The sequence below is a fragment of the Drosophila sulfurigaster genome, chromosome 3, assembly GCF_023558435.1.
Source record: "Drosophila sulfurigaster albostrigata strain 15112-1811.04 chromosome 3, ASM2355843v2, whole genome shotgun sequence".
In the NCBI taxonomy this organism is placed as follows: domain Eukaryota; kingdom Metazoa; phylum Arthropoda; class Insecta; order Diptera; family Drosophilidae; genus Drosophila; species Drosophila sulfurigaster.
This window is the reverse complement of record NC_084883.1, coordinates 51,893,435-51,912,218: the sequence shown is the minus strand read 5'-3', so window position 1 is coordinate 51,912,218 and position 18,784 is coordinate 51,893,435. Positions and strand designations below refer to the sequence as shown.

Genomic DNA, 18,784 nt, shown 5'->3' with positions numbered 1-18,784 from the left:
CCCATCCCTGAATGATTTATATACTTTGTGGTATATTCAAAAATTGATGATGATTATGAAATGTTTACAGAAAGAATTGTCTGAATTACTTGAAGAGGTTATATAAAACGAATGTTAATTTAAAATGCTGCACGCTCTTTTTATTTAATAAAAAACTAATACACATTTATAATCTGTATATTTTGAATACTTTTTGCAGCCAGTATATAGTGCGGTCACTCTGCGACGCTGTCACACGCACGAACTGTCAGTGGCTTCGGCTCTTTTATACGTGTCGCGCTACGTACTTTCACATTCGCTTTGTTATTTTCAGTCTGAACGCAGGTAAATACGCTCGTGAAATTTATGTGTGTGTAAAATGTTAGTTAAAATATACATGAATTATTAAAATATTATTCAAATTCTTGCAGTGCATCCTGTGCAGCAACCCATACAACAACAGAAAAAATGGCACCACCACAGAGAATGCGCGTCGCTAACGAGAAGGCCAGCAAATATGTGACAATGCGTGGCAATGTTCCCAAGTCCTCGGTATGTGTTATGTTTATACATATCTTTTGACAAAATGGCATGCATGAATGCAATTGAAGTCGCTGCTTACTGCACTTACTCACTGTGGATACAATAACAACAATGAGATAATGGCACTTGCACGCGCCGCACAGAATCGAACCCAATAAGCGAAAAGTGCCACGCCGTCATTGATTTTATTGTTGTCGCATGTGAGCTAGTGTATGTGTGTATGTTGTATAGTTTGTGTCCATGTGTATATGAGTGAATGTTATCGCTGCTTCTGGAAATGCTGTCGAACTGCCGTCGGTTTTGCTGATCTGGTCATTTCCAATTAGTGGTTTATCTCGATTGCAACATTATTGTTAATCTGTTTAATTTTTTTTCCTTTAATTCAGAAAACGAAAGAAGGACAATACCCCGTCGGACCCTGGCTCTTGGCGCTGTTCATTTTTGTTGTGTGTGGATCAGCGATTTTCCAAATCATACAGTCCATTCGGGCTGCGTAAACTTGAAGACAAATTTAAAGATATAATCCATAAGCTCAGCACACACACCACAAACACACACTCAACCGCAGGTCTGATTTCCTTTCCTCTCCCCCGTCATCATACTCCAATCGTAGCTGAAGAATTATCCCGGAACTATGTGCAACGTCTGCAGAGATTGACAACTTGGCTTTCCAATTCATTGAATTGTTGTATGCAATATGTATTTCTTATACACATACAAAATTTAAGTCCATATTTGTATTTTTTATTAATAATTAAGCTTTAAACAAAAACAAACCAGAATATTATGTGCGCTCATATTGTAAAAGCATTCCTGCGAACCGCTCCGCGCACTAAACAAATTAATTAATTGCTGATTGTGCAAAGGGCAGGCACAAATTTATAAACAAACAAAAAATAAGAAAATGATAAATAGCATTTTTAGATGCTTTTGCAGCAATTTGAAACATGCAAGTGTTTAAGCGTTGTTTTCGGTGACGATTAGGAAAATGAAAACTACAAGTAAATACATAAATAATGAAAAAATATATATAATAATTTTTTACCTAAATATTTTCGTTTCTTTGCAATTTTGAAAAGCAATATAATTTCGAATGGTTTTACCATTGCAACACCAAACGTTAAATTGGAGTCATACTGTTATCTTGATTAGGACTTGTTCGTTGTGTGCACGCCCATAATTTCAATGTCTGCAGCCCTGGCTGACAGTTTTGTACTTCAGTGTAAACATGCAAGTTACGCTGGAACGTGTATGAGCCACACGCAACTGTCAAGCAGCTGCTCATATACTACACGAGTGCAGCGTCGTCTACGTCTAGTCAACAATTGTTTTGTAAAACAATGTTTGTGAAATTAAATTCGTAAAATAAGAAATCTAATGCGGCGCATTTATACCGCGGCCTACGCACACATTATGTCAAAAAATAAGGGGAAAGGAAAATCAGCGACTGCTGCCAATGTCACAGTGGCACCGGCAGCAACAAACACACCGGTCACACTGGACAAGAGTGGCAACATTGCCATTAAAATATTGGCCAAACCGGGCGCCAAGCAAAACGGGATAACCGACATAGGTTTGGAAGGCGTTGGTGTCCAGATTGCAGCGCCACCCAGTGAAGGAGAAGCCAATGCTGAGCTGGTGAAATTCCTATCAAAAGTCTTAGGGCTTCGCAAAAGTGACGTCTCCCTTGACAAAGGTTCCCGGTCGCGTAACAAAGTGATACTCATCAGCAAAGGCGTCTCAACGGTGGAGACGATAGAACAGTTGTTGCAAAAGGAATGCGATTCATAGACAAACCATATTTCTCTGCTTACCCATTAATATTGGCAACACAGTAAATAAAATACATAATTTTGATTCAAACATAATTTGCTTGTTTAATTTGTAGTTTTTTTTTATCATCGATCATCCAACCTTATTACATATTCCATTTTTTTATATCTAATGTGTATGTAGTCTTTGTATTTTTGTTTTTCATTACATAAATTACTTGGATGCTAAATTAGAAATTTCTTATAAACGACAACTGCTCTCTTAGTGAATGATTATTGGATCCTAACATTACATATGTTGCTTGTATTTGTTTATGTAAATGTTTGTTTTTATGTAAATGAGTAAGCGTATTTATGCCGCCTAGAACGCGACAAAACGTAAATACAAATTACAATGTATGTATAAACCGAATATTAAATGAACTGTTTGTCAAGAGTAACCACATAAAGCGGTTCCAACTAAGGAAATGAGAAATGTGATCAACTTCAAATAATTTCGGATGTAATTTTGTGGATGGGGTGGTGGGGATGTTCTTGATGGTGAGATAATGTATTTTTCCGGCCAATCTTATGGTTTGTTTAATCGACCTCCTCCATGTGGGATGCATCCTCGGTGTCCTCAACAAGGGAAGGAGCATCACCGGCGCTCTGGGCATCCTCGGTGGTCATGGGCTCATCCTCATCGATGCCAAGACCCAGCTTGATCATGCGATAGATGCGGCTAGCATGCACTTGAGGGCTGTCCAGGGAGAAGCCAGAGGACAACAGAGAGGTCTCGAACAGAAGGATAACGAGATCCTTAACGGCCTTGTCGTTCTTATCGGCATCGGCCTTCTGGCGGAGGGTCTCCACAATTGGATGATCGGGGTTGATTTCCAAGTGCTTCTTGCCAGCCATGTAGCCCATGGTGGAGGTATCACGCAGAGCCTGGGCCTTCATGATGCGCTCCATGTTGGCGGACCAACCGAACTGCGAGGTGACAATGCAGCATGGTGAATCGACCAGACGGTTGGACACGACGACCTTCTCGACCTTGTTGTCCAAGATGGATTTCATCAGCTTGCACAAGCTCTCGAACTTGGTCTTATCCTCCTCACGCTTCTTCTTCTCGGCCTCATCCTCAGGCAATTCAAGACCCTCCTTGGTGACGGACACCAGCTGCTTGCCCTTGTATTCCTTCAGGTGCTGGATGACGTACTCATCAATGGGTTCAGTCATGTAGACGACCTCGAAGCCACGGGCCTTGACACGCTCAACGAAGGCAGAGTTGCTGACCTGATCCTTGGACTCGCCAGTGATGAAGTAGACGTGCTTCTGGTTCTCCTTCATGCGGGACACGTAGTCGGCCAACGAGCAGAAGTCATCGCCAGAAGCCGATGTGTGGAAGCGCAAGAAATCGGCCAATTTGGCACGGTTGTTGCTGTCTTCATGGACACCCAATTTCAAGTTCTTGCTGAACTGCTCGTAGAACTTCTTGTAGTTCTCCTTGTCTTCGGTGAGCTCTTCAATCAGCTCCATGGTCTTCTTGACTAGATTCTTGCGAATAACCTTCAGCACCTTGTTTTGCTGCAACATCTCACGAGAGATGTTGAGGGGCAGATCCTCAGAGTCGACCACACCCTTCATGAAGTTCAAGTACTCAGGAATGAGATCCTCGCAGTTGTCCATGATGAACACACGGCGCACGTACAGCTTGATGTTGTTGCGCTTCTTCTGGTTCTCGAAGAGATCGAAGGGTGTGCGACGGGGAATGAAGAGCAGAGCACGGAACTCCAGCTGACCCTCCACCGAGAAGTGCTTGACAGCCAAATGTTCTTCCCAGTCGTTGGTCAACGATTTGTAGAACTCTCCGTATTCCTCCTGGGAAATATCATCGGGATTGCGTGTCCAGATGGGCTTGGTCTTGTTCAGCTCCTCATCTTCGGTGTACTTCTCCTTAATGGTCTTCTTCTTCTTGCCATCCTTATCCTTCTTGTCGGCATCCTCATCCTCACCAACATCCTCGATCTTGGGCTCATCAGTGTCCATCTCCTTCTTCTCATCGCCCTCCTTCTTCTCATCATCAGCCTCATCATCGCTGACCTCCTTCTCGCGCTCCTTCTCCACCAACAATTTGATGGGGTAGCCAATGAACTGCGAGTGCTTGTTCACGATTTCCTTGATCTTGCTCTCCTCCAAGTAATCGGTCTGATCCTCCTTGATGAACAGAACAATCTTGGTACCACGGCCCAAGGGCTCAGAGTTGTCAGCACGGACAGTGAACGAACCACCGGCGGATGACTCCCAGATGTACTGCTCGTCATCGTTGTTCTTGGAGGTGACGGTGACCTTGTCGGCAACCAGGTAGGCGGAGTAGAAACCCACACCGAATTGACCAATCATGGAAATATCGGCACCAGCCTGCAATGCCTCCATGAACGCCTTGGTACCAGACTTGGCAATGGTACCCAAGTTGTTGACCAGATCGGACTTGGTCATGCCGATACCGGTATCAATGATGGTCAAAGTACCAGCCGTCTTGTTGGGGATCAGCTTGATGTACAGCTCCTTGCCGGAGTCCAGCTTGCTGGGATCCGTCAGGGATTCATAGCGGATCTTATCGAGCGCATCGGATGCGTTGGAAATCAATTCACGCAAGAAAATCTCCTTGTTTGAGTAGAATGTGTTGATGATCAAGGACATCAGCTGAGCAATCTCAGCCTGGAATGCGAATGTTTCAGCTTCTTCGGGCATCTGTAATATGAAAAAAAAATAAAATACAAAAAATTAGTAAATAGGTAATGCGGGGGGTTGCAAACAATAAACAATGGATAGATTAGAACTGAAAGAAAGCAGAGTTCTTTGCCCTCTCCGCCATTTGCTTTTTCACCCTCATGTCATGCTTACTCACTCACGATGTACCCTACGTTTCATTCAGTCATTTACATGTGTACATCAGAGCTGCCAGAATGTTCGAGGCAACAAAACACAAAATGGCCAAAGGACAAGAAGTATATTTTGCATGTACATACATACATGGTGTTTGTGTGTGCAATGTACACTTTACATCAATATGGAAAAGTCGAGAAATGTTGCCTGGACAACCGACGACATCGCGTCATTGTTAAATTATGAAAAATTCTTTGCAAATATGTACATACGTAATTCGAATGTAAATTTTATAATATCTGCGAATTCATGGCATTTTCTTTCAAACCAAGAGAAACAACTTAAAAGAGCACGTGTAATATGTAACGATGTACAATGATGCAATTATGTATGAAAGTGGGTACATAATAATACGCAAATATAGTAAATAAAAAAAAATAAATTAACTCAGCATTAAATTAAGCTTAGCATAATATTATTCCAGAATATTCGCAATTTCTTAGCCGGCAACAATGAGAAAGTGTGACTCAACTTAATGGCGCGCTCTTTCAATTAACAAAAGGTTGCGATGACTATGCGTGAGCACACGAAAATTTTTAGTACTTTTAAATGCAAATTTCTAAATGAAACATGCAAGTTGACCGCATTTTCTAGAATTTTCCGTAATCGATAATGCACGAGGAAGAATTGTGTCAAGAACACATCCCCTTTAGCACTCATCGCGAATGCATCTTCAAATTTTCATATTTCTTTTGATCACAGAAAATTGTTGAAATAGACCACAAATGTGAAATAACTTACCTTGATTTTTTATGTTTCACAGAATAAACTTTAAAAACAATAACTTCTCAGTTTTCTTTGGGCAGAAAATGAATTTCAATTTTTCGCTTTCACAGACACGCTCACCGCACGAAATTTTTTTCAATACTGACAAGCCGGCATCGGCGTGCTGCCCCTTTTATAGAGGGTGAACGAAAATGCTACGAAACTTCTAGACGCTTCTAGAGAATTCTAGAGTACAGGGCTACCGCTTCCGGTTGTCAGTACAGGGTTGCTCCGATTAAATCTTCAGTGTTATAAAGTGCTAAGTTGCACACTCACAATCGGAATTTTCTAGAATAAATTGATCACCCCAACAACTTAAATTATTTTATAAATTTATATTGCGTTAAATTAGCTATCCAAAATGACATTAATGCTGTGCTTGTTTATGTCTGAAATTTGGGGTGACCATATTGAACGTAAATCGGGTGCGACCAGGTGAAAGTTGGAGATATATTTCTGCAGAATAAATAAATTTATCTTTCGGTCACACTGAGTTAAGACAAAGTTTTGTGAATTTTTGTAAACAAACACTTTATAAATGAAATGGGTGGAACTCGCTGTGTTTTTCGTGACTGCCAAGTGTCAACGCAGCGTAATCCAAAGATGCATTTCTTTAAACTGCCTGTTCGGGACCCAGTGCGCCTGGAGGCATGGCTAAAAAACTGCGGAAATACAGATATTTTAAATGTGGCACGCGAGAAACTCTCAAATCGCGCGGTTTGCGCGCGTCATTTTCGCTACGAATGCTTCATGAACTACAAGTTGGATAGGCTGATACCAAATCAAACGCCGACACTGGCTCGTATAAGCAAGGAGCTGGCATGGGATCTGGGACATCTCGACGAGAATGGTGAAGCGACAATGGTCAAGTTAACTACTCCCACATTGGTGCACTTAATACCTCCCGAGAATTTCGAGTGTCCACTCGGGTTTTCGGAGGATGGACGCTTTGGCCGTAAATATGCGGTGAGAAGTCGCACACCGCCACGTCCCTTAGCAATCGATGAAATCAAAAGACAAAAAATCACTCCTGTGCAGGAGCAGCAACCAATTAGCAGAATTGAAATGTCGCAAGTGATTGATTTGTGTGCCGAAGACAATGTGACGACACCAAAATTAGCCAAACTCGAGACCGAGGATAGCAAACCAGCATTCGCTGCTCTTCAACAAGACCGCAATCTCGCAGAGCTCCAGAAAAAGTACGATGAACTGCAGGCAAGCTTTGATTTGATCACAGCTCAAAATGCATCCTTAAAGGCGACTGTAGCTAAGCTGGAGACTCAACCAAAACAGAACCCGCCATTGAGTGCTGCCACACCGACGCAGTTATCCAAACCGCAGCTATACAATGGCATCAAAAAGTATCTAGGACCAAGCATGGCGGCTCTGGTGCGCATGGAGATGTTTGGCGACGGGGAGCGTGCATGGAAAGAGGACGAACGTGAATTCGCGAAGGAGTTGCTGCAACTTGGGGAGCATGTCTACACGCATTGCTGCGATGAGTGGCGTTTTCGATTGCCCTCGCTACGAACGACGCGCTCTTGGCTAGAAGATCAGGCGAAGCACGAAGCGGATAACGAGGAGACCGAGGATCTTTAAATCTAAGTGACAAATGTGAAGCGAATGTGAATACAAAAATAGTTCTGGAGCAGACTTATCTATATTTATGCAAATAAATATAATAAACTTTCGACACTTTCGGCAGCAATGCCAAACGTGCAGAACCTTGATTTATGTATTTACCCATTCCCAAATCTTTATTATTATAATCCACTCGCAAGGTGACTGTGTGTATAAATCATAATTGCTACATTATTAAAATGCGATTCACTTAATTAAATTCTGTCATTATTCTTCTGACATCTTAACGAAGCAGACACATCAAACCAAGATGAACGCGATAAAGTCGTTGCTAACCGTGAGTAAACTGCAAGAAAATTATTTCAAGGTACTCATTCTTTATTGCTTTCAGTTGGTAATATTCATAGCTGTCCTTGAAATAGGAAACTGCGCTGATGATGATAGTTGTAGCGATTGCTCACTTACCGGCGGTGTCTATGCTTGCGTGGATGAGTTCACTTATGGAGTCTGCTATGACACGGGTGTCGTTGATCCCGATTCTACAATGGCATGTCCTGATGGCTATTATTGTAGTGTAGAGGATGGGGTCTTCTGTTCAGCTCAGGACGACTCATCTGTATGTTTGTTGAAACTTTAATAGTGGGTTTTTCTCAACAGAAATACTTTCTCTTTTAGCCATCCTGTGTACCAGCAACAACAAGTGAGACATCCACGGAATCGTCAACAGAGTCTTCTACGCCTCAGTCTACTGAATCTTCTACGCCACAGTCAACGGAGTCTTCTACGCCTCAGCCCACAGAATCTTCTACGCCTCAGTCTACAGAGTCTTCTACTCCACTGTCAACTGAGTCTTCTACTCCTCAATCAACTGAGTCTTCTACTCCACAGTCAACTGAGTCTTCTACTCCTCAATCAACTGAGTCTTCTACTCCACAGTCAACTGAGTCTTCTACTCCTCAATCAACTGAGTCGTCTACACCACAATCAACAGAGTCTTCTACTCCACAGTCAACTGAGTCTTCTACTCCTCAATCAACTGAGTCTTCTACTCCTCAATCAACTGAGTCTTCTACTCCTCAATCAACTGAATCTTCTACCCCACAGTCAACTGAATCTTCTACCCCACAGTCAACTGAGTCTTCTACTCCTCAATCAACTGAGTCTTCTACTCCACAGTCAACTGAGTCTTCTACTCCTCAATCAACTGAGTCCTCTACACCACAATCAACAGAGTCTTCTACGCCACAGTCAACGGAGTCTTCTACGCCTCAGTCTACTGAGTCAACAGAGTCTTCTACTCCACAGTCAACTGAGTCTTCTACTCCTCAATCAACTGAATCTTCTACCCCACAGTCAACTGAGTCTTCTACTCCACAGTCTACCGAGTCTTCTACTCCACAGTCAACTGAATCTTCAACGTCACAATCGACTGAGTCTTCTACGCCAATGGCAACGACGCAGGCACCAGAAGTGAATCCCGATCAGTATTGTACGGATCTTAATAAAACAGGTTATTTCCGCGTAGAGAGTGATTCAACTTGCAAAGAGTGAGTAGCTTTAATAATATATTTGAAATGAGTTTGAATTAGTCATTATTATTATTCTTTTTTTTGTAGTTATGTGTACTGTTACAAATTGTCGGGAGAATTATTGGGCTGGCTCTATCATTGCAATACGAACGAATATTATAATTCAAGCACGAGTCGTTGTGTAACTACGAGACCAACAGATTGCTGAAAAATTAACTTTAATCAAATTGTTATTACACCTGAACTTTATCAAAAGTCATGAAAATATATAATTATTAAAGATTCAAAAATTACGTATTAGAGGAAGTAAATTCATTGGACTTTGCATGTAAGACATTCCTTTTTCTTATCACTTGGGTAATTTTATCGTATCCACTTCTCAAGCAAAAGAATCCACACCATTTCTTGTGAATCATAATCATAAAAGTCTGCTGATTATTATTTTATGAGATGCAAATTAACTTGAGATGAGGTTTGACAAGCCAATTGTCAAAATGATTAATTAACAGAAACGAAAATAAATTTGTAAGAAATTCATTTTTTAAATGTTCATACTATATATTTATTATTATTTAATTTGAGTACATGGTAATTTTTGAAAATATATTGTTCTTGTAGATATAGTATTTATGTTACTATTTTAAATTTATGTACAAGTGGCTGGCTTGGTATACACACATTCAGCACCGTCAAAGTATCCTTGCTATCTATGTACAATAATCTGGTTTCTCAGGCAAACATTGGACTCCATTAAAATAGGTTGCCACATCGTTAACTGGCTCGCAGTTCTTTAATATTCCCTTATTCCTACTGCAAAGGATGTATCTAAAAGCAAGATAGAGAAAACATATAAATATAAAATGTAGCCAAATTTTAGATGTACTTACGTTGTACAGGTGGGATCATCATCATTTGTGAAATTTCCATTTCCATTTGCAGTGCAGAATGTTTGATAAGGATTTGTTGTCGAGGAGCTTGAAGTTGTGCTTTCATCAGTTGTAGTGGTAGTCGATGGTGTAGTTGTTGGTGTTGTGGTTGTTGGTGTAGTGGTTGTTGGCGTTGTGGTTGTTGGTGTTGTGGTTGTTGGTGTAGTGGTCGTTGGTGTTGTGGTTGTTGGTGTTGTAGTTGTTGGTGTTGTGGTAGTCGGAGTAGTGGTTGTTGGAGTTGTGGTTGTTGGTGTTGTAGGTGTTGGCGTCGTGGTTGTTGGTGTTGTGGTTGTTGGTGTTGTGGTAGTCGGAGTAGTGGTTGTTGGCGTTGTGGTTGTTGGTGTTGTGGTTGTTGGTGTTGTGGTTGTTGGTGTTGTGGTTGTTGGTGTTGTGGTAGTCGGAGTAGTGGTTGTTGGCGTTGTGGTTGTTGGTGTTGTGGTTGTTGGTGTTGTGGTAGTCGGAGTAGTGCTTTCAATCGTAGTGGTGGTATCACTTGTGATTGAATCTTCAGGATTACAAATTGGTTCGTAGCCATTTTCCTCTGGATAACAAATAAACTTATCACCAGTGCATGTGTAACCATCGGGGCACGTTATAACATTATATGTTGGTACATCTGCACTCGGAAAAATTTTAAGGCTATAGACGAAATTGTATTATGAATTCATTTTCATATTTACCGTTTATGCATATCGAATAAGTATTTTTGCTATGACACGCTGCTTTTCCGGTCTGACAAACATCACAAACGGCATTCAAATATTGCACCAGGAGCTTGTGATGAAATAGAGAGGATAATTTCATCTGGAATTCTATTAATAGAAAGTTTAATTACCAGAGATAGAAGTAACTTTAACCACATCTTAATGTATTCCACAACGATTCACTTTTTGGACTAAAATATCATCTGCAAGAGTTGTAGATCTTATATAGACATTTTATCTCTTATGGTCCTATTATCATTGCCTAAAACTCATGATTCAGCTTATTAGTTTATTGAGTTTAGTTTATTAGACTTGATAATAATTTGTTGTTTAAATTCCCGGCATGATATAATCTAAGAGCTAAGGTGGATTTACAGATATGATGGTCTCCGAAAACATCCTTAAGATAGAATAATATTTATAAAATAATAATAATAATAATAATTCAAAAAAGGGGAAGTTCAATTACTTAGTAGACTTCAAGTTTATAATATATTAACAATTTAAATTATTGGAATATAATTATATATTTCTTATACTCAGTGTATTATCTTGTTGTTATTGTTAAAAACGCAATTTTTTGAGTACGATTTTAAATCATAAATGTATAACTTTTATTTCATTTAAATACTTATATTTCTAAGTCTTAGTTCCTACAATTTCGGTTATATTCAGTCAAGTGCATTTCTATGTACAATAATCTGGTTTCGTAGGCGTACATTTGTCTCCATTAAAATAGGTTTCTATATTATTAACTGGCTGGCAATCGGTTATAGTTTCCCTTCCACGATAGCACCGAAGAAACCTGAATAAAATATATTATTAATTAGTTCGTGGATATACAAATGCAATATGATTTTGACATTTACGTTTTACAACTGGAATCATTTTCGTTAACATAATTGCCATTGCCATTTTTTTGGCAAAATGTTTCAGAACTTGTATCTTCTGTTGTAGTTGTTGAGGCTGGAGTAGTTATTGGAGTTGAAGTAGTTGTAGTTGTTTGTGTTGTAGTAGTTGTTGGAGTGGAAGTAGTTCTTGGGGTTGTACTAGTTATTGGAGTTGTTGGTGTTGTAGTTCTTGGAGTTGTAATAGTTGTTGGTGTTGTGACAGTTGTTGGAGTTGTAGTAGTTGTTGGAGTGTAAGTAGTTGTTGGAGTTGTTAAGGTTGTTGAAGTTGTTGGGATTGTGCTTGCTTGTGTCGTTAAGCCGTCATCAGAGGGATTACAGATCGGTTGGTAGCCCTTAGACTCTGGATAACAAATGAACTTCTCTCCAGTGCACGTATACCCAGCTGGGCATGTTATAAAATTCAATGTTGGTACACCTAAACTCAAGATTAATTTAAGACAACATCCAGAATAAAAATAAATTTTATTTACCAGCAATGCATATCGAATAGGTGTTTTTACTATGACAAGCTGCCTTTCCAGACTGACACACATCACAAATGGCGATCGAATACTGCACTAGGAGCTGTTTGTATAAAAATAATATGGAATTTATCTAGTGATTAAAACTTCTGATCTCAAAAAGTTGGTTACCAGAGATATAAATAGCTTTAACAGCATTATTTTGTTTTCGCGCACGTTTCACGTTTTAGACTACAATTTCTTTCGCAATAATGGTAGATTTTATAAAGATATTTTTATCTATGACAGACATATTATCTTTGTCAGTATTTTTATGATTATGTTAATTGGTTTATTTGACCCAGTTATATTTATGTATACCATAAAAAATCTAAAATCAAAATACTGTAGACAGTGCTCTTGAAGAATAATTATTGATAAACAGTCGACTTCGCATATAATATTTTGGAAAAGTAAATTATAATGACTTTTTTAATGATATATTTGCATTTATTTATAGCTAAGCAATTTCATTTCACGGTCAAAACATTGCGAGCAGATTAGACGAAGGACGTATATTTTATCTTATTGGGCTTTGGTTTTTTGTGTCATTTGTTTTCGAATTTCTGTTGATAAAGATAACCTTCTAATAAATCCAAGAAATAACATGAACTAAGCTTGAACGACAAGGAAAGTTGAATGCCATAGTAATCAGCATTCTATTTTTACTTAATATTAAAAAACATATTTAATTTTTAAGTATGAAAAAAAATAAAATGAAGTAAACACTTTCCCATTTTTCACTTCTCAAACTACGGAATCAACATTAGTTCTTGTGAATCACAAAATTGCGTACACAGATTGTTTTAGTAGCTGCAGTTTATTATTAGACATTATTATTTAATTTATTATTTAATAAATAAGCTGTTAATGGTCAAGATTCCTAATGAAGGAAACCTAACTCTTTTCGACACCACCTATGATGATTTGATGTACATAAACTGATTTAATTTTTTGAAATGCACGTATATATATTTATTTTTAATTAATTTGGATACATGTTTAAAACATTTTGCGCTTTTTATTTATATATTTTTCATTCTTTTTATTTCTTTCAAAAGAACAAATTATATATAGTTATGTTTCACTCCAATTTCACATATTATGTACAAGTGGCTGGCTTGGTATACACACATGCATCACCGTTAAAGTATCCTTGCTTATCGTTAACTATCAAGCAGTTCTTTAACACTCCTCTATTCCGATAGCAAAAGATATATCTAAAAGTAAGATAGACAAAACATATACATCTCTATAAATTGATCCAAATTTAAGATGTACTTACGTTTTACAGGTAGGATCATCATCATTTATGAAAATTCCATTTCCATTTGCAGTGCAGAATGTTTTAAAATTCGTATCAACTGTTGTAGAAGTGCTTGTGGAAATCAAAAAATGCACTAGGAGCTGTTAGAAATAATATATAATTTATCAATTATATAAGGAACTTATTGTTATTAAAGTATTGGTTACCAGAAAAAGAAATATCTTTAACTTCATCTTTCAAACTGCAAAGCGTTTTCCAAAACTCGAACATTTTATAGCGATATTTTAATCTACGGCAGGCATTATGTTAGTCAATAAATTATTTTTGTGATTATTGGTTTATTTGGCCTGCACCATAAACTAAATCTGGAATCAACTTTTTTTTTTGATATTTTTCTTGATAATAGAAAAATAATTTAATTTTATGGTCAAAACATTGAAAAGATTGGACGACGTACACCATTTTATCTTTCGTACAATTCATTCATTGTGCTAATATTTTTTTTTTGAATGAAAGGTTACAATTTCTCACAAGTAAATGTAGTAAACTTTCGAAACTTTCTGTATCAATGCCTAGCATGCGATCCCCAATCTTTATAATCATAATCCATTCACAAAGTGAGAGTGTGTGTACAAATCATAATTGCCCCATTATTTAAAGGCGATTCAGTGACTCGAATTCCGTCATTATTATTCTGACCTCTTAAAGAAGCAAAACAAGATGAACGGGATAAAGCCGTTGCTAACCGTAAGTGAAATCTAGGAATAATATTTAACAATACTCATTCTTTGTTGCTTTCAGTTGGTAATATTCATAGCTGTCCTTGAAATAGGCAACTGCGCTGATGATGATAGTTGTAGCGATTGCTCACTTACCGGCCTTGTCTATGCTTGCGTGGATGAGTTCACTTATGGAGTCTGCTATGGCACGTTTGTCGTTGATCCCGATTCTATAAAAGCATGTCCTGATGGCTATTATTGTAGTGTAGAGGATGGGGTCTTCTGTTCAGCTAAGGACGACTGTATGTATGTTTGTTGAAATCGTCAACAGAGTTTTCTACGCCTCAATCAACTGAGTCTTCTACGCCTCAGTCTACAGAGTCGTCTACTCCACAATCAACAGTGTCTTCTACTCCTCAATCTACTGAGTCTTCTACTCCACAATCAACTGAGTCTTTTACTCCATAGTCAACTGAGTCTTCTACTCCTCAATCAACTGAGTCTTCTACCCCTCAATCAACTGAGTCTTCTACGCCTCAGTCTACAGAGTCTTCTACGCCTCAGTCTACAGAGTCTTCTACGCCTCAGTCTACAGAGTCGTCTACACCACAATCAACAGAGTCTTCTACTCCACAGTCAACTGAATCTTCTACTCCTCAATCAACTGAGTCTTCTACTCCACAGTCTACTGAATCTTCTACCCCACAGTCAACTGAATCTTCTACCCCACAGTCAACTGAGTCTTCCACGCCTCAGTCTACAGAGTCTTCTACGCCACAGTCAACGGAGTCTTCTACTCCTCAATCAACTCAGTCTTCTACTCCACAGTCAACTGAGTCTTCTACTCCTCAATCAACTGAGTCTTCTACTCCACAGTCAACTGAGTCTTCTACTCCTCAATCAACTCAGTCTTCTACTCCACAGTCAACTGAGTCTTCTACTCCTCAATCAACTGAGTCTTCTACTCCACAGTCAACTGAGTCTTCTACTCCTCAATCAACTGAGTCTTCTACTCCACAGTCTACTGAATCTTCTACCCCACAGTCAACTGAATCTTCTACCCCACAGTCAACTGAGTCTTCTACGCCTCAGTCTACAGAGTCTTCAACGCCACAGTCAACGGAGTCTTCAACGCCACAGTCAACGGAGTCTTCTACTCCTCAATCAACTGAGTCTTCTACTCCACAGTCAACTGAGTCTTCTACTCCTCAATCAACTGAGTCTTCTACCCCTCAATCAACTGAGTCTTCTACGCCTCAGTCTACAGAGTCTTCTACGCCTCAGTCTACAGAGTCGTCTACACCACAATCAACAGAGTCTTCTACTCCACAGTCAACTGAATCTTCTACTCCTCAATCAACTGAGTCTTCTACTCCACAGTCAACTGAGTCTTCTACTCCTCAATCAACTGAGTCTTCTACTCCACAGTCAACTGAGTCTTCTACTCCTCAATCAACTGAGTCTTCTACCCCTCAATCAACTGAGTCTTCTACTCCTCAATCAACTGAGTCTTCTACTCCACAGTCAACTGAGTCTTCTACTCCTCAATCAACTGAGTCTTCTACTCCACAGTCAACTGAGTCTTCTACTCCTCAATCAACTGAGTCTTCTACTCCACAGTCAACTGAGTCTTCTACTCCTCAATCAACTGAATTTTCTACTCCACAGTCAACTGAGTCTTCTACTCCACAGTCTACTGAATCTTCTACCCCACAGTCAACTGAGTCTTCTACTCCTCAATCAACTGAGTCTTCTACTCCACAGTCAACTGAGTCTTCTACTCCACAGTCAACATGTTTTACTTGGTTACTTGACCAACTAAATTTGGCATTTGAATTTCTTTTAAGCTTTATTTTATTTTACATATCAATATTTTAGGACTTTTTCAGGCTTCAATGTCATGCTCTGAATTAACAAACTTCGCTTCGGCCATCCAATCCAACTGCATCGAGCTAATGAACTCGATAAATTGAGCATACTTGAAGTGATGTGCATAGGGATAGACAACGTATGGCATATGATATTTGCACATTGGAAAGTAAATCCAGCGACGAGGTGACTCCTGTTTCCTGGCCAGTGCTCGCTTTCCAAAGCCCTCGCTATCCGTGTCCGTCTCCTCATCACCCTGCATATCCATGCCTATAAAGGACATGGCTTCAGATAAACGATTTTGTAATATGCGATCCTTGCTAAACTCCAAGAGCACATAGTCTGGCGTATTGATGTCATCGGTTGCCTTCCCTAGCGTACCACCGCGTAGAGAAAACAAAAATCCCATTGGCATATAGATGAATCGCAGCGACTGCATGACTTCTTGCATATGAGGCAGACGATCTTGGGTTCTGTGGAGTATCCAACGCACTGCCGCGTATAGCACTTCAATTTCCGAATTGACACCAAGTGTGGTCGCTTTAAGCAAAACAATCAACTGTTGTGGCTGAAGTTTTACGAAATCATCGCTGGCGACAAGAGGCAAGAAATAGTTGCGAACGCGACCCGCCATCAGAGGACGGAAATCATCAAGAAGGCTCAGATTGCCGGCACTCGCGAACAGATCAAATGCCGCCCTCTCGCGTATTTCGGGATCACTCAAGAGATCCCACAACTCCATCTCTAGTGTATCGATTTGCAAATATTTGGCTCCTTGCATTGCCTTGACCAAATGTTTCTTTTTGATCGTCTTCTGAGTGCGCATCCATTTGTAGATCGCTCGAAAACCTTTGGACGGCACATCGTGTTCGTCGAGCATAACTTCAATGACGTTCCTGTTGAGTCTTTCAAACCACTTCGAATAAATCTTCAGCAGTCTGGGTATGCAATCGAAGACATGTTTTCCAATCTCCACATGCATATAGGCGCCATAATTATTTTCCAGCATCTCGCTAACAATGTGTTCCAATGTGATTTTCGGTGGTGCGATTAGCACTTGGCCCTTGTCTTCAGGTGCTTTCATATATGTGAAAAATGGTCGAAGAGGGACACGAGTATTTTTATTTTCAAATCCATTGACGTAGTCTTCATCTTTGAAGGTTTTCCAGATTTTCTGGGCTGCTGCCAAATCAATGTTTTTATATGATTGCGACTCCATGGGTTTATAGTTCATTTCATTGAAATAACGTGGCCAACTTCCAGATTTATCCCCAATATTTTTGTCATCAATTGTCGTCATCGTCATTTCGTCATCGAGTGAGAGACTCATGCCATCTTCAGATAAATATACACTTGATGCCGTATCTGTTGATGTATCGATTGCCGTAGCCTCGTCTGTCATGGTCAATGTATCAGTTTCTGAATGCATACTATTTGTTTCATCTTCTTCCTGAACTTCTAATGCATCAGATGCATCAGATGCATTTGGGAAATTATTCTCAGATGACTTGCTTGCATCAGCGTCATAAAATGCATTCGAACTTTCGCGTTTCTCTAGTGTTCTGGCCAGTTCAATGTCTTTCATTTTAGCTTCCTCAGCTTCTAGTTTGGCCGGATCACATTGAACGGTTTCTTTCTTTTCCGTCACTATTTCATTTACCACTTCCAAACCGAGAGCCTCACAAATTCCACGACCTGCTTCCCACACATGGGGAACATTTATCGAGGTTACTGCACAAATTTTTTGCTGTTTTCCCGATTCTGTAATATCTTTTGTTGCTGGAATTTGTCGAACTTCTTCACGGTTTGTGCTTACGTTTATATCATCATTTATTGCTGATACTTTAATTGGGTTTTCATCTATTGCCTCATTCGGTTTCGCTATTTCAATTGTTACTGATGAATCAGTTATTTTAATTTCTAGAGCTTCTTTACTGAGCTGTTCCTTATCGCAGTCGTCAGTCGTTTCGGATTCTTCAGAAGTTATTTCATCAATTAAATCGCTTGATTCAGCTACTTTTATTTTAGGTGCATTCCATATAATCGACACTATACTCTCATTCGATGAATTGCTCGATTTGCTGGAATCACTCGAATCACTTAAATCGCTTGAATCCATTTCGGTTTCCTCTTTAAATATTTTAATTTTCTGTTACCTTTATTTTAGTAAGATTGCGAATTGGTTATTGTATTTCTTTCAAGTTATTCACAATTTACAGAAAAATATTTAATTATTTTTATACGTCCGCAATTTCTTTACGAATTGTCTGAGATAATGGTTGAAAAGTTATATGCCTGCCAACAATACAAGCACAGTTTACTGCGTTTTCCATTCGAGTTTTAAAATCAACATGTGTTATTAAAAAATTCAACGAACAAAGTTAAATCTTTAGTACAGCGTAATGCTAGGAAAAGTTGAAAACATAAATTGTTGGAAACCACGAGTGTGGTTGAAATAAATTTGTCATTTTGTTTTTCATTTATTCATAAAAGTAATTAATATTTTTGCATCAATGAAATGAAATGACAATAATATACCTGCTACCCAAAATATTTATATGACTAACTGGGAGATCACTAATAAAGTATAAAAAAAACAAGTTCAAAATCGACTGTCTACGACTGTGAGATACTCAATATTCTAAGTATAGGCTTTGGTATATATTTGTATTTTGTGGTATATTTTTGGTATATTAAAAAATGTTTTTATTAAAAATGAGTAATAAATATTATTTTAATCTTCTACCCCTCAATCAACTGAGTCTTCTACTGCACAATCAACTGAGTCTTC

General features: G+C 39.0%; 9 protein-coding genes across 9 annotated transcripts; 5 read left to right on the top strand and 4 right to left on the bottom strand.

The window, feature by feature from the left end:
- Nucleotides 1-187: 187 nt before the first annotated feature.
- LOC133839866 (stress-associated endoplasmic reticulum protein 2) lies at nucleotides 188-1,572 on the top strand. Its single transcript, XM_062271486.1, has 3 exons — nucleotides 188-324; nucleotides 411-531; nucleotides 909-1,572. The coding sequence occupies exons 2-3, from the start codon at nucleotides 448-450 to the stop codon at nucleotides 1,017-1,019; spliced, it is 195 nt and encodes a 64-aa protein (XP_062127470.1). The 5' UTR covers nucleotides 188-324; nucleotides 411-447; the 3' UTR covers nucleotides 1,020-1,572.
- A 193-nt stretch (nucleotides 1,573-1,765) lies between these two features.
- On the top strand, nucleotides 1,766-2,636 carry LOC133839862 (UPF0235 protein C15orf40 homolog). The gene has a single exon (XM_062271481.1). It carries the CDS (start codon nucleotides 1,900-1,902, stop codon nucleotides 2,311-2,313), a length of 414 nt encoding a protein of 137 aa, XP_062127465.1. The 5' UTR covers nucleotides 1,766-1,899; the 3' UTR covers nucleotides 2,314-2,636.
- LOC133839828 (heat shock protein 83) lies at nucleotides 2,374-6,118 on the bottom strand. The gene is made up of 2 exons (XM_062271443.1): nucleotides 5,964-6,118; nucleotides 2,374-5,027 (listed from the first exon to the last, which is right to left on the bottom strand). Exon 2 carries the CDS (start codon nucleotides 5,025-5,027, stop codon nucleotides 2,874-2,876), a length of 2,154 nt encoding a protein of 717 aa, XP_062127427.1. The 5' UTR covers nucleotides 5,964-6,118; the 3' UTR covers nucleotides 2,374-2,873.
- A 152-nt stretch (nucleotides 6,119-6,270) lies between these two features.
- LOC133839839 (uncharacterized) lies at nucleotides 6,271-7,827 on the top strand. Its single transcript, XM_062271456.1, has one exon. It carries the CDS (start codon nucleotides 6,531-6,533, stop codon nucleotides 7,584-7,586), a length of 1,056 nt encoding a protein of 351 aa, XP_062127440.1. The 5' UTR covers nucleotides 6,271-6,530; the 3' UTR covers nucleotides 7,587-7,827.
- Nucleotides 7,765-9,586, top strand: LOC133839837 (mucin-2-like). Its single transcript, XM_062271454.1, has 4 exons — nucleotides 7,765-7,905; nucleotides 7,960-8,184; nucleotides 8,244-9,115; nucleotides 9,185-9,586. Exons 1-4 carry the CDS (start codon nucleotides 7,879-7,881, stop codon nucleotides 9,303-9,305), a joined length of 1,245 nt encoding a protein of 414 aa, XP_062127438.1. The 5' UTR covers nucleotides 7,765-7,878; the 3' UTR covers nucleotides 9,306-9,586.
- Nucleotides 9,587-9,634: 48 nt separating this feature from the next.
- Nucleotides 9,635-11,005, bottom strand: LOC133839846 (salivary glue protein Sgs-3-like). Its single transcript, XM_062271462.1, has 4 exons — nucleotides 10,859-11,005; nucleotides 10,704-10,797; nucleotides 9,985-10,639; nucleotides 9,635-9,922 (listed from the first exon to the last, which is right to left on the bottom strand). Exons 1-4 carry the CDS (start codon nucleotides 10,883-10,885, stop codon nucleotides 9,805-9,807), a joined length of 894 nt encoding a protein of 297 aa, XP_062127446.1. The 5' UTR covers nucleotides 10,886-11,005; the 3' UTR covers nucleotides 9,635-9,804.
- Nucleotides 11,006-11,378: 373 nt separating this feature from the next.
- Nucleotides 11,379-12,327, bottom strand: LOC133844652 (integumentary mucin C.1-like). Its single transcript, XM_062278735.1, has 4 exons — nucleotides 12,271-12,327; nucleotides 12,109-12,202; nucleotides 11,597-12,053; nucleotides 11,379-11,532 (listed from the first exon to the last, which is right to left on the bottom strand). The coding sequence occupies exons 1-4, from the start codon at nucleotides 12,295-12,297 to the stop codon at nucleotides 11,415-11,417; spliced, it is 696 nt and encodes a 231-aa protein (XP_062134719.1). The 5' UTR covers nucleotides 12,298-12,327; the 3' UTR covers nucleotides 11,379-11,414.
- Nucleotides 12,328-13,997: 1,670 nt separating this feature from the next.
- On the top strand, nucleotides 13,998-14,522 carry LOC133839864 (uncharacterized). Its single transcript, XM_062271484.1, has 2 exons — nucleotides 13,998-14,152; nucleotides 14,207-14,522. Exons 1-2 carry the CDS (start codon nucleotides 14,126-14,128, stop codon nucleotides 14,441-14,443), a joined length of 264 nt encoding a protein of 87 aa, XP_062127468.1. The 5' UTR covers nucleotides 13,998-14,125; the 3' UTR covers nucleotides 14,444-14,522.
- A 1,432-nt stretch (nucleotides 14,523-15,954) lies between these two features.
- Nucleotides 15,955-18,468, bottom strand: LOC133839829 (uncharacterized). The gene has a single exon (XM_062271444.1). It carries the CDS (start codon nucleotides 18,110-18,112, stop codon nucleotides 16,010-16,012), a length of 2,103 nt encoding a protein of 700 aa, XP_062127428.1. The 5' UTR covers nucleotides 18,113-18,468; the 3' UTR covers nucleotides 15,955-16,009.
- Between the last annotated feature and the right edge of the window lie 316 nt (nucleotides 18,469-18,784).

Bases quoted from the DNA above. Each gene is read 5' to 3' on its own strand.
- LOC133839866 (XM_062271486.1), top strand. From the start codon at position 448: ATGGCACCACCACAGAGAATGCGCGTCGCTAACGAGAAGGCCAGCAAA. The intron at 532-908 runs GTATGTGTTATG...CCTTTAATTCAG, and splicing joins GCAATGTTCCCAAGTCCTCG to AAAACGAAAGAAGGACAATA.
- LOC133844652 (XM_062278735.1), bottom strand. From the start codon at position 12,297: ATGCTGTTAAAGCTATTTATATCTCTG. The intron at 12,203-12,270 runs GTAACCAACTTT...TTATACAAACAG, and splicing joins TAAAGCTATTTATATCTCTG to CTCCTAGTGCAGTATTCGAT. The intron at 12,054-12,108 runs GTAAATAAAATT...TCTTGAGTTTAG, and splicing joins CTATTCGATATGCATTGCTG to GTGTACCAACATTGAATTTT.
- LOC133839839 (XM_062271456.1), top strand. From the start codon at position 6,531: ATGGGTGGAACTCGCTGTGTTTTTCGTGACTGCCAAGTGTCAACGCAG.
- LOC133839829 (XM_062271444.1), bottom strand. From the start codon at position 18,112: ATGGATTCAAGCGATTTAAGTGATTCGAGTGATTCCAGCAAATCGAGC.
- LOC133839828 (XM_062271443.1), bottom strand. From the start codon at position 5,027: ATGCCCGAAGAAGCTGAAACATTCGCATTCCAGGCTGAGATTGCTCAG.
- LOC133839837 (XM_062271454.1), top strand. From the start codon at position 7,879: ATGAACGCGATAAAGTCGTTGCTAACC. The intron at 8,185-8,243 runs GTATGTTTGTTG...TTTCTCTTTTAG, and splicing joins CAGCTCAGGACGACTCATCT to CCATCCTGTGTACCAGCAAC. The intron at 9,116-9,184 runs GTGAGTAGCTTT...TTTTTTTTGTAG, and splicing joins AGTGATTCAACTTGCAAAGA to TTATGTGTACTGTTACAAAT.
- LOC133839864 (XM_062271484.1), top strand. From the start codon at position 14,126: ATGAACGGGATAAAGCCGTTGCTAACC. The intron at 14,153-14,206 runs GTAAGTGAAATC...TGTTGCTTTCAG, and splicing joins GGATAAAGCCGTTGCTAACC to TTGGTAATATTCATAGCTGT.
- LOC133839846 (XM_062271462.1), bottom strand. From the start codon at position 10,885: ATGTGGTTAAAGTTACTTCTATCTCTG. The intron at 10,798-10,858 runs GTAATTAAACTT...TTTCATCACAAG, and splicing joins TAAAGTTACTTCTATCTCTG to CTCCTGGTGCAATATTTGAA. The intron at 9,923-9,984 runs GTAAGTACATCT...TCTTGCTTTTAG, and splicing joins GATGATCCCACCTGTACAAC to ATACATCCTTTGCAGTAGGA.
- LOC133839862 (XM_062271481.1), top strand. From the start codon at position 1,900: ATGCGGCGCATTTATACCGCGGCCTACGCACACATTATGTCAAAAAAT.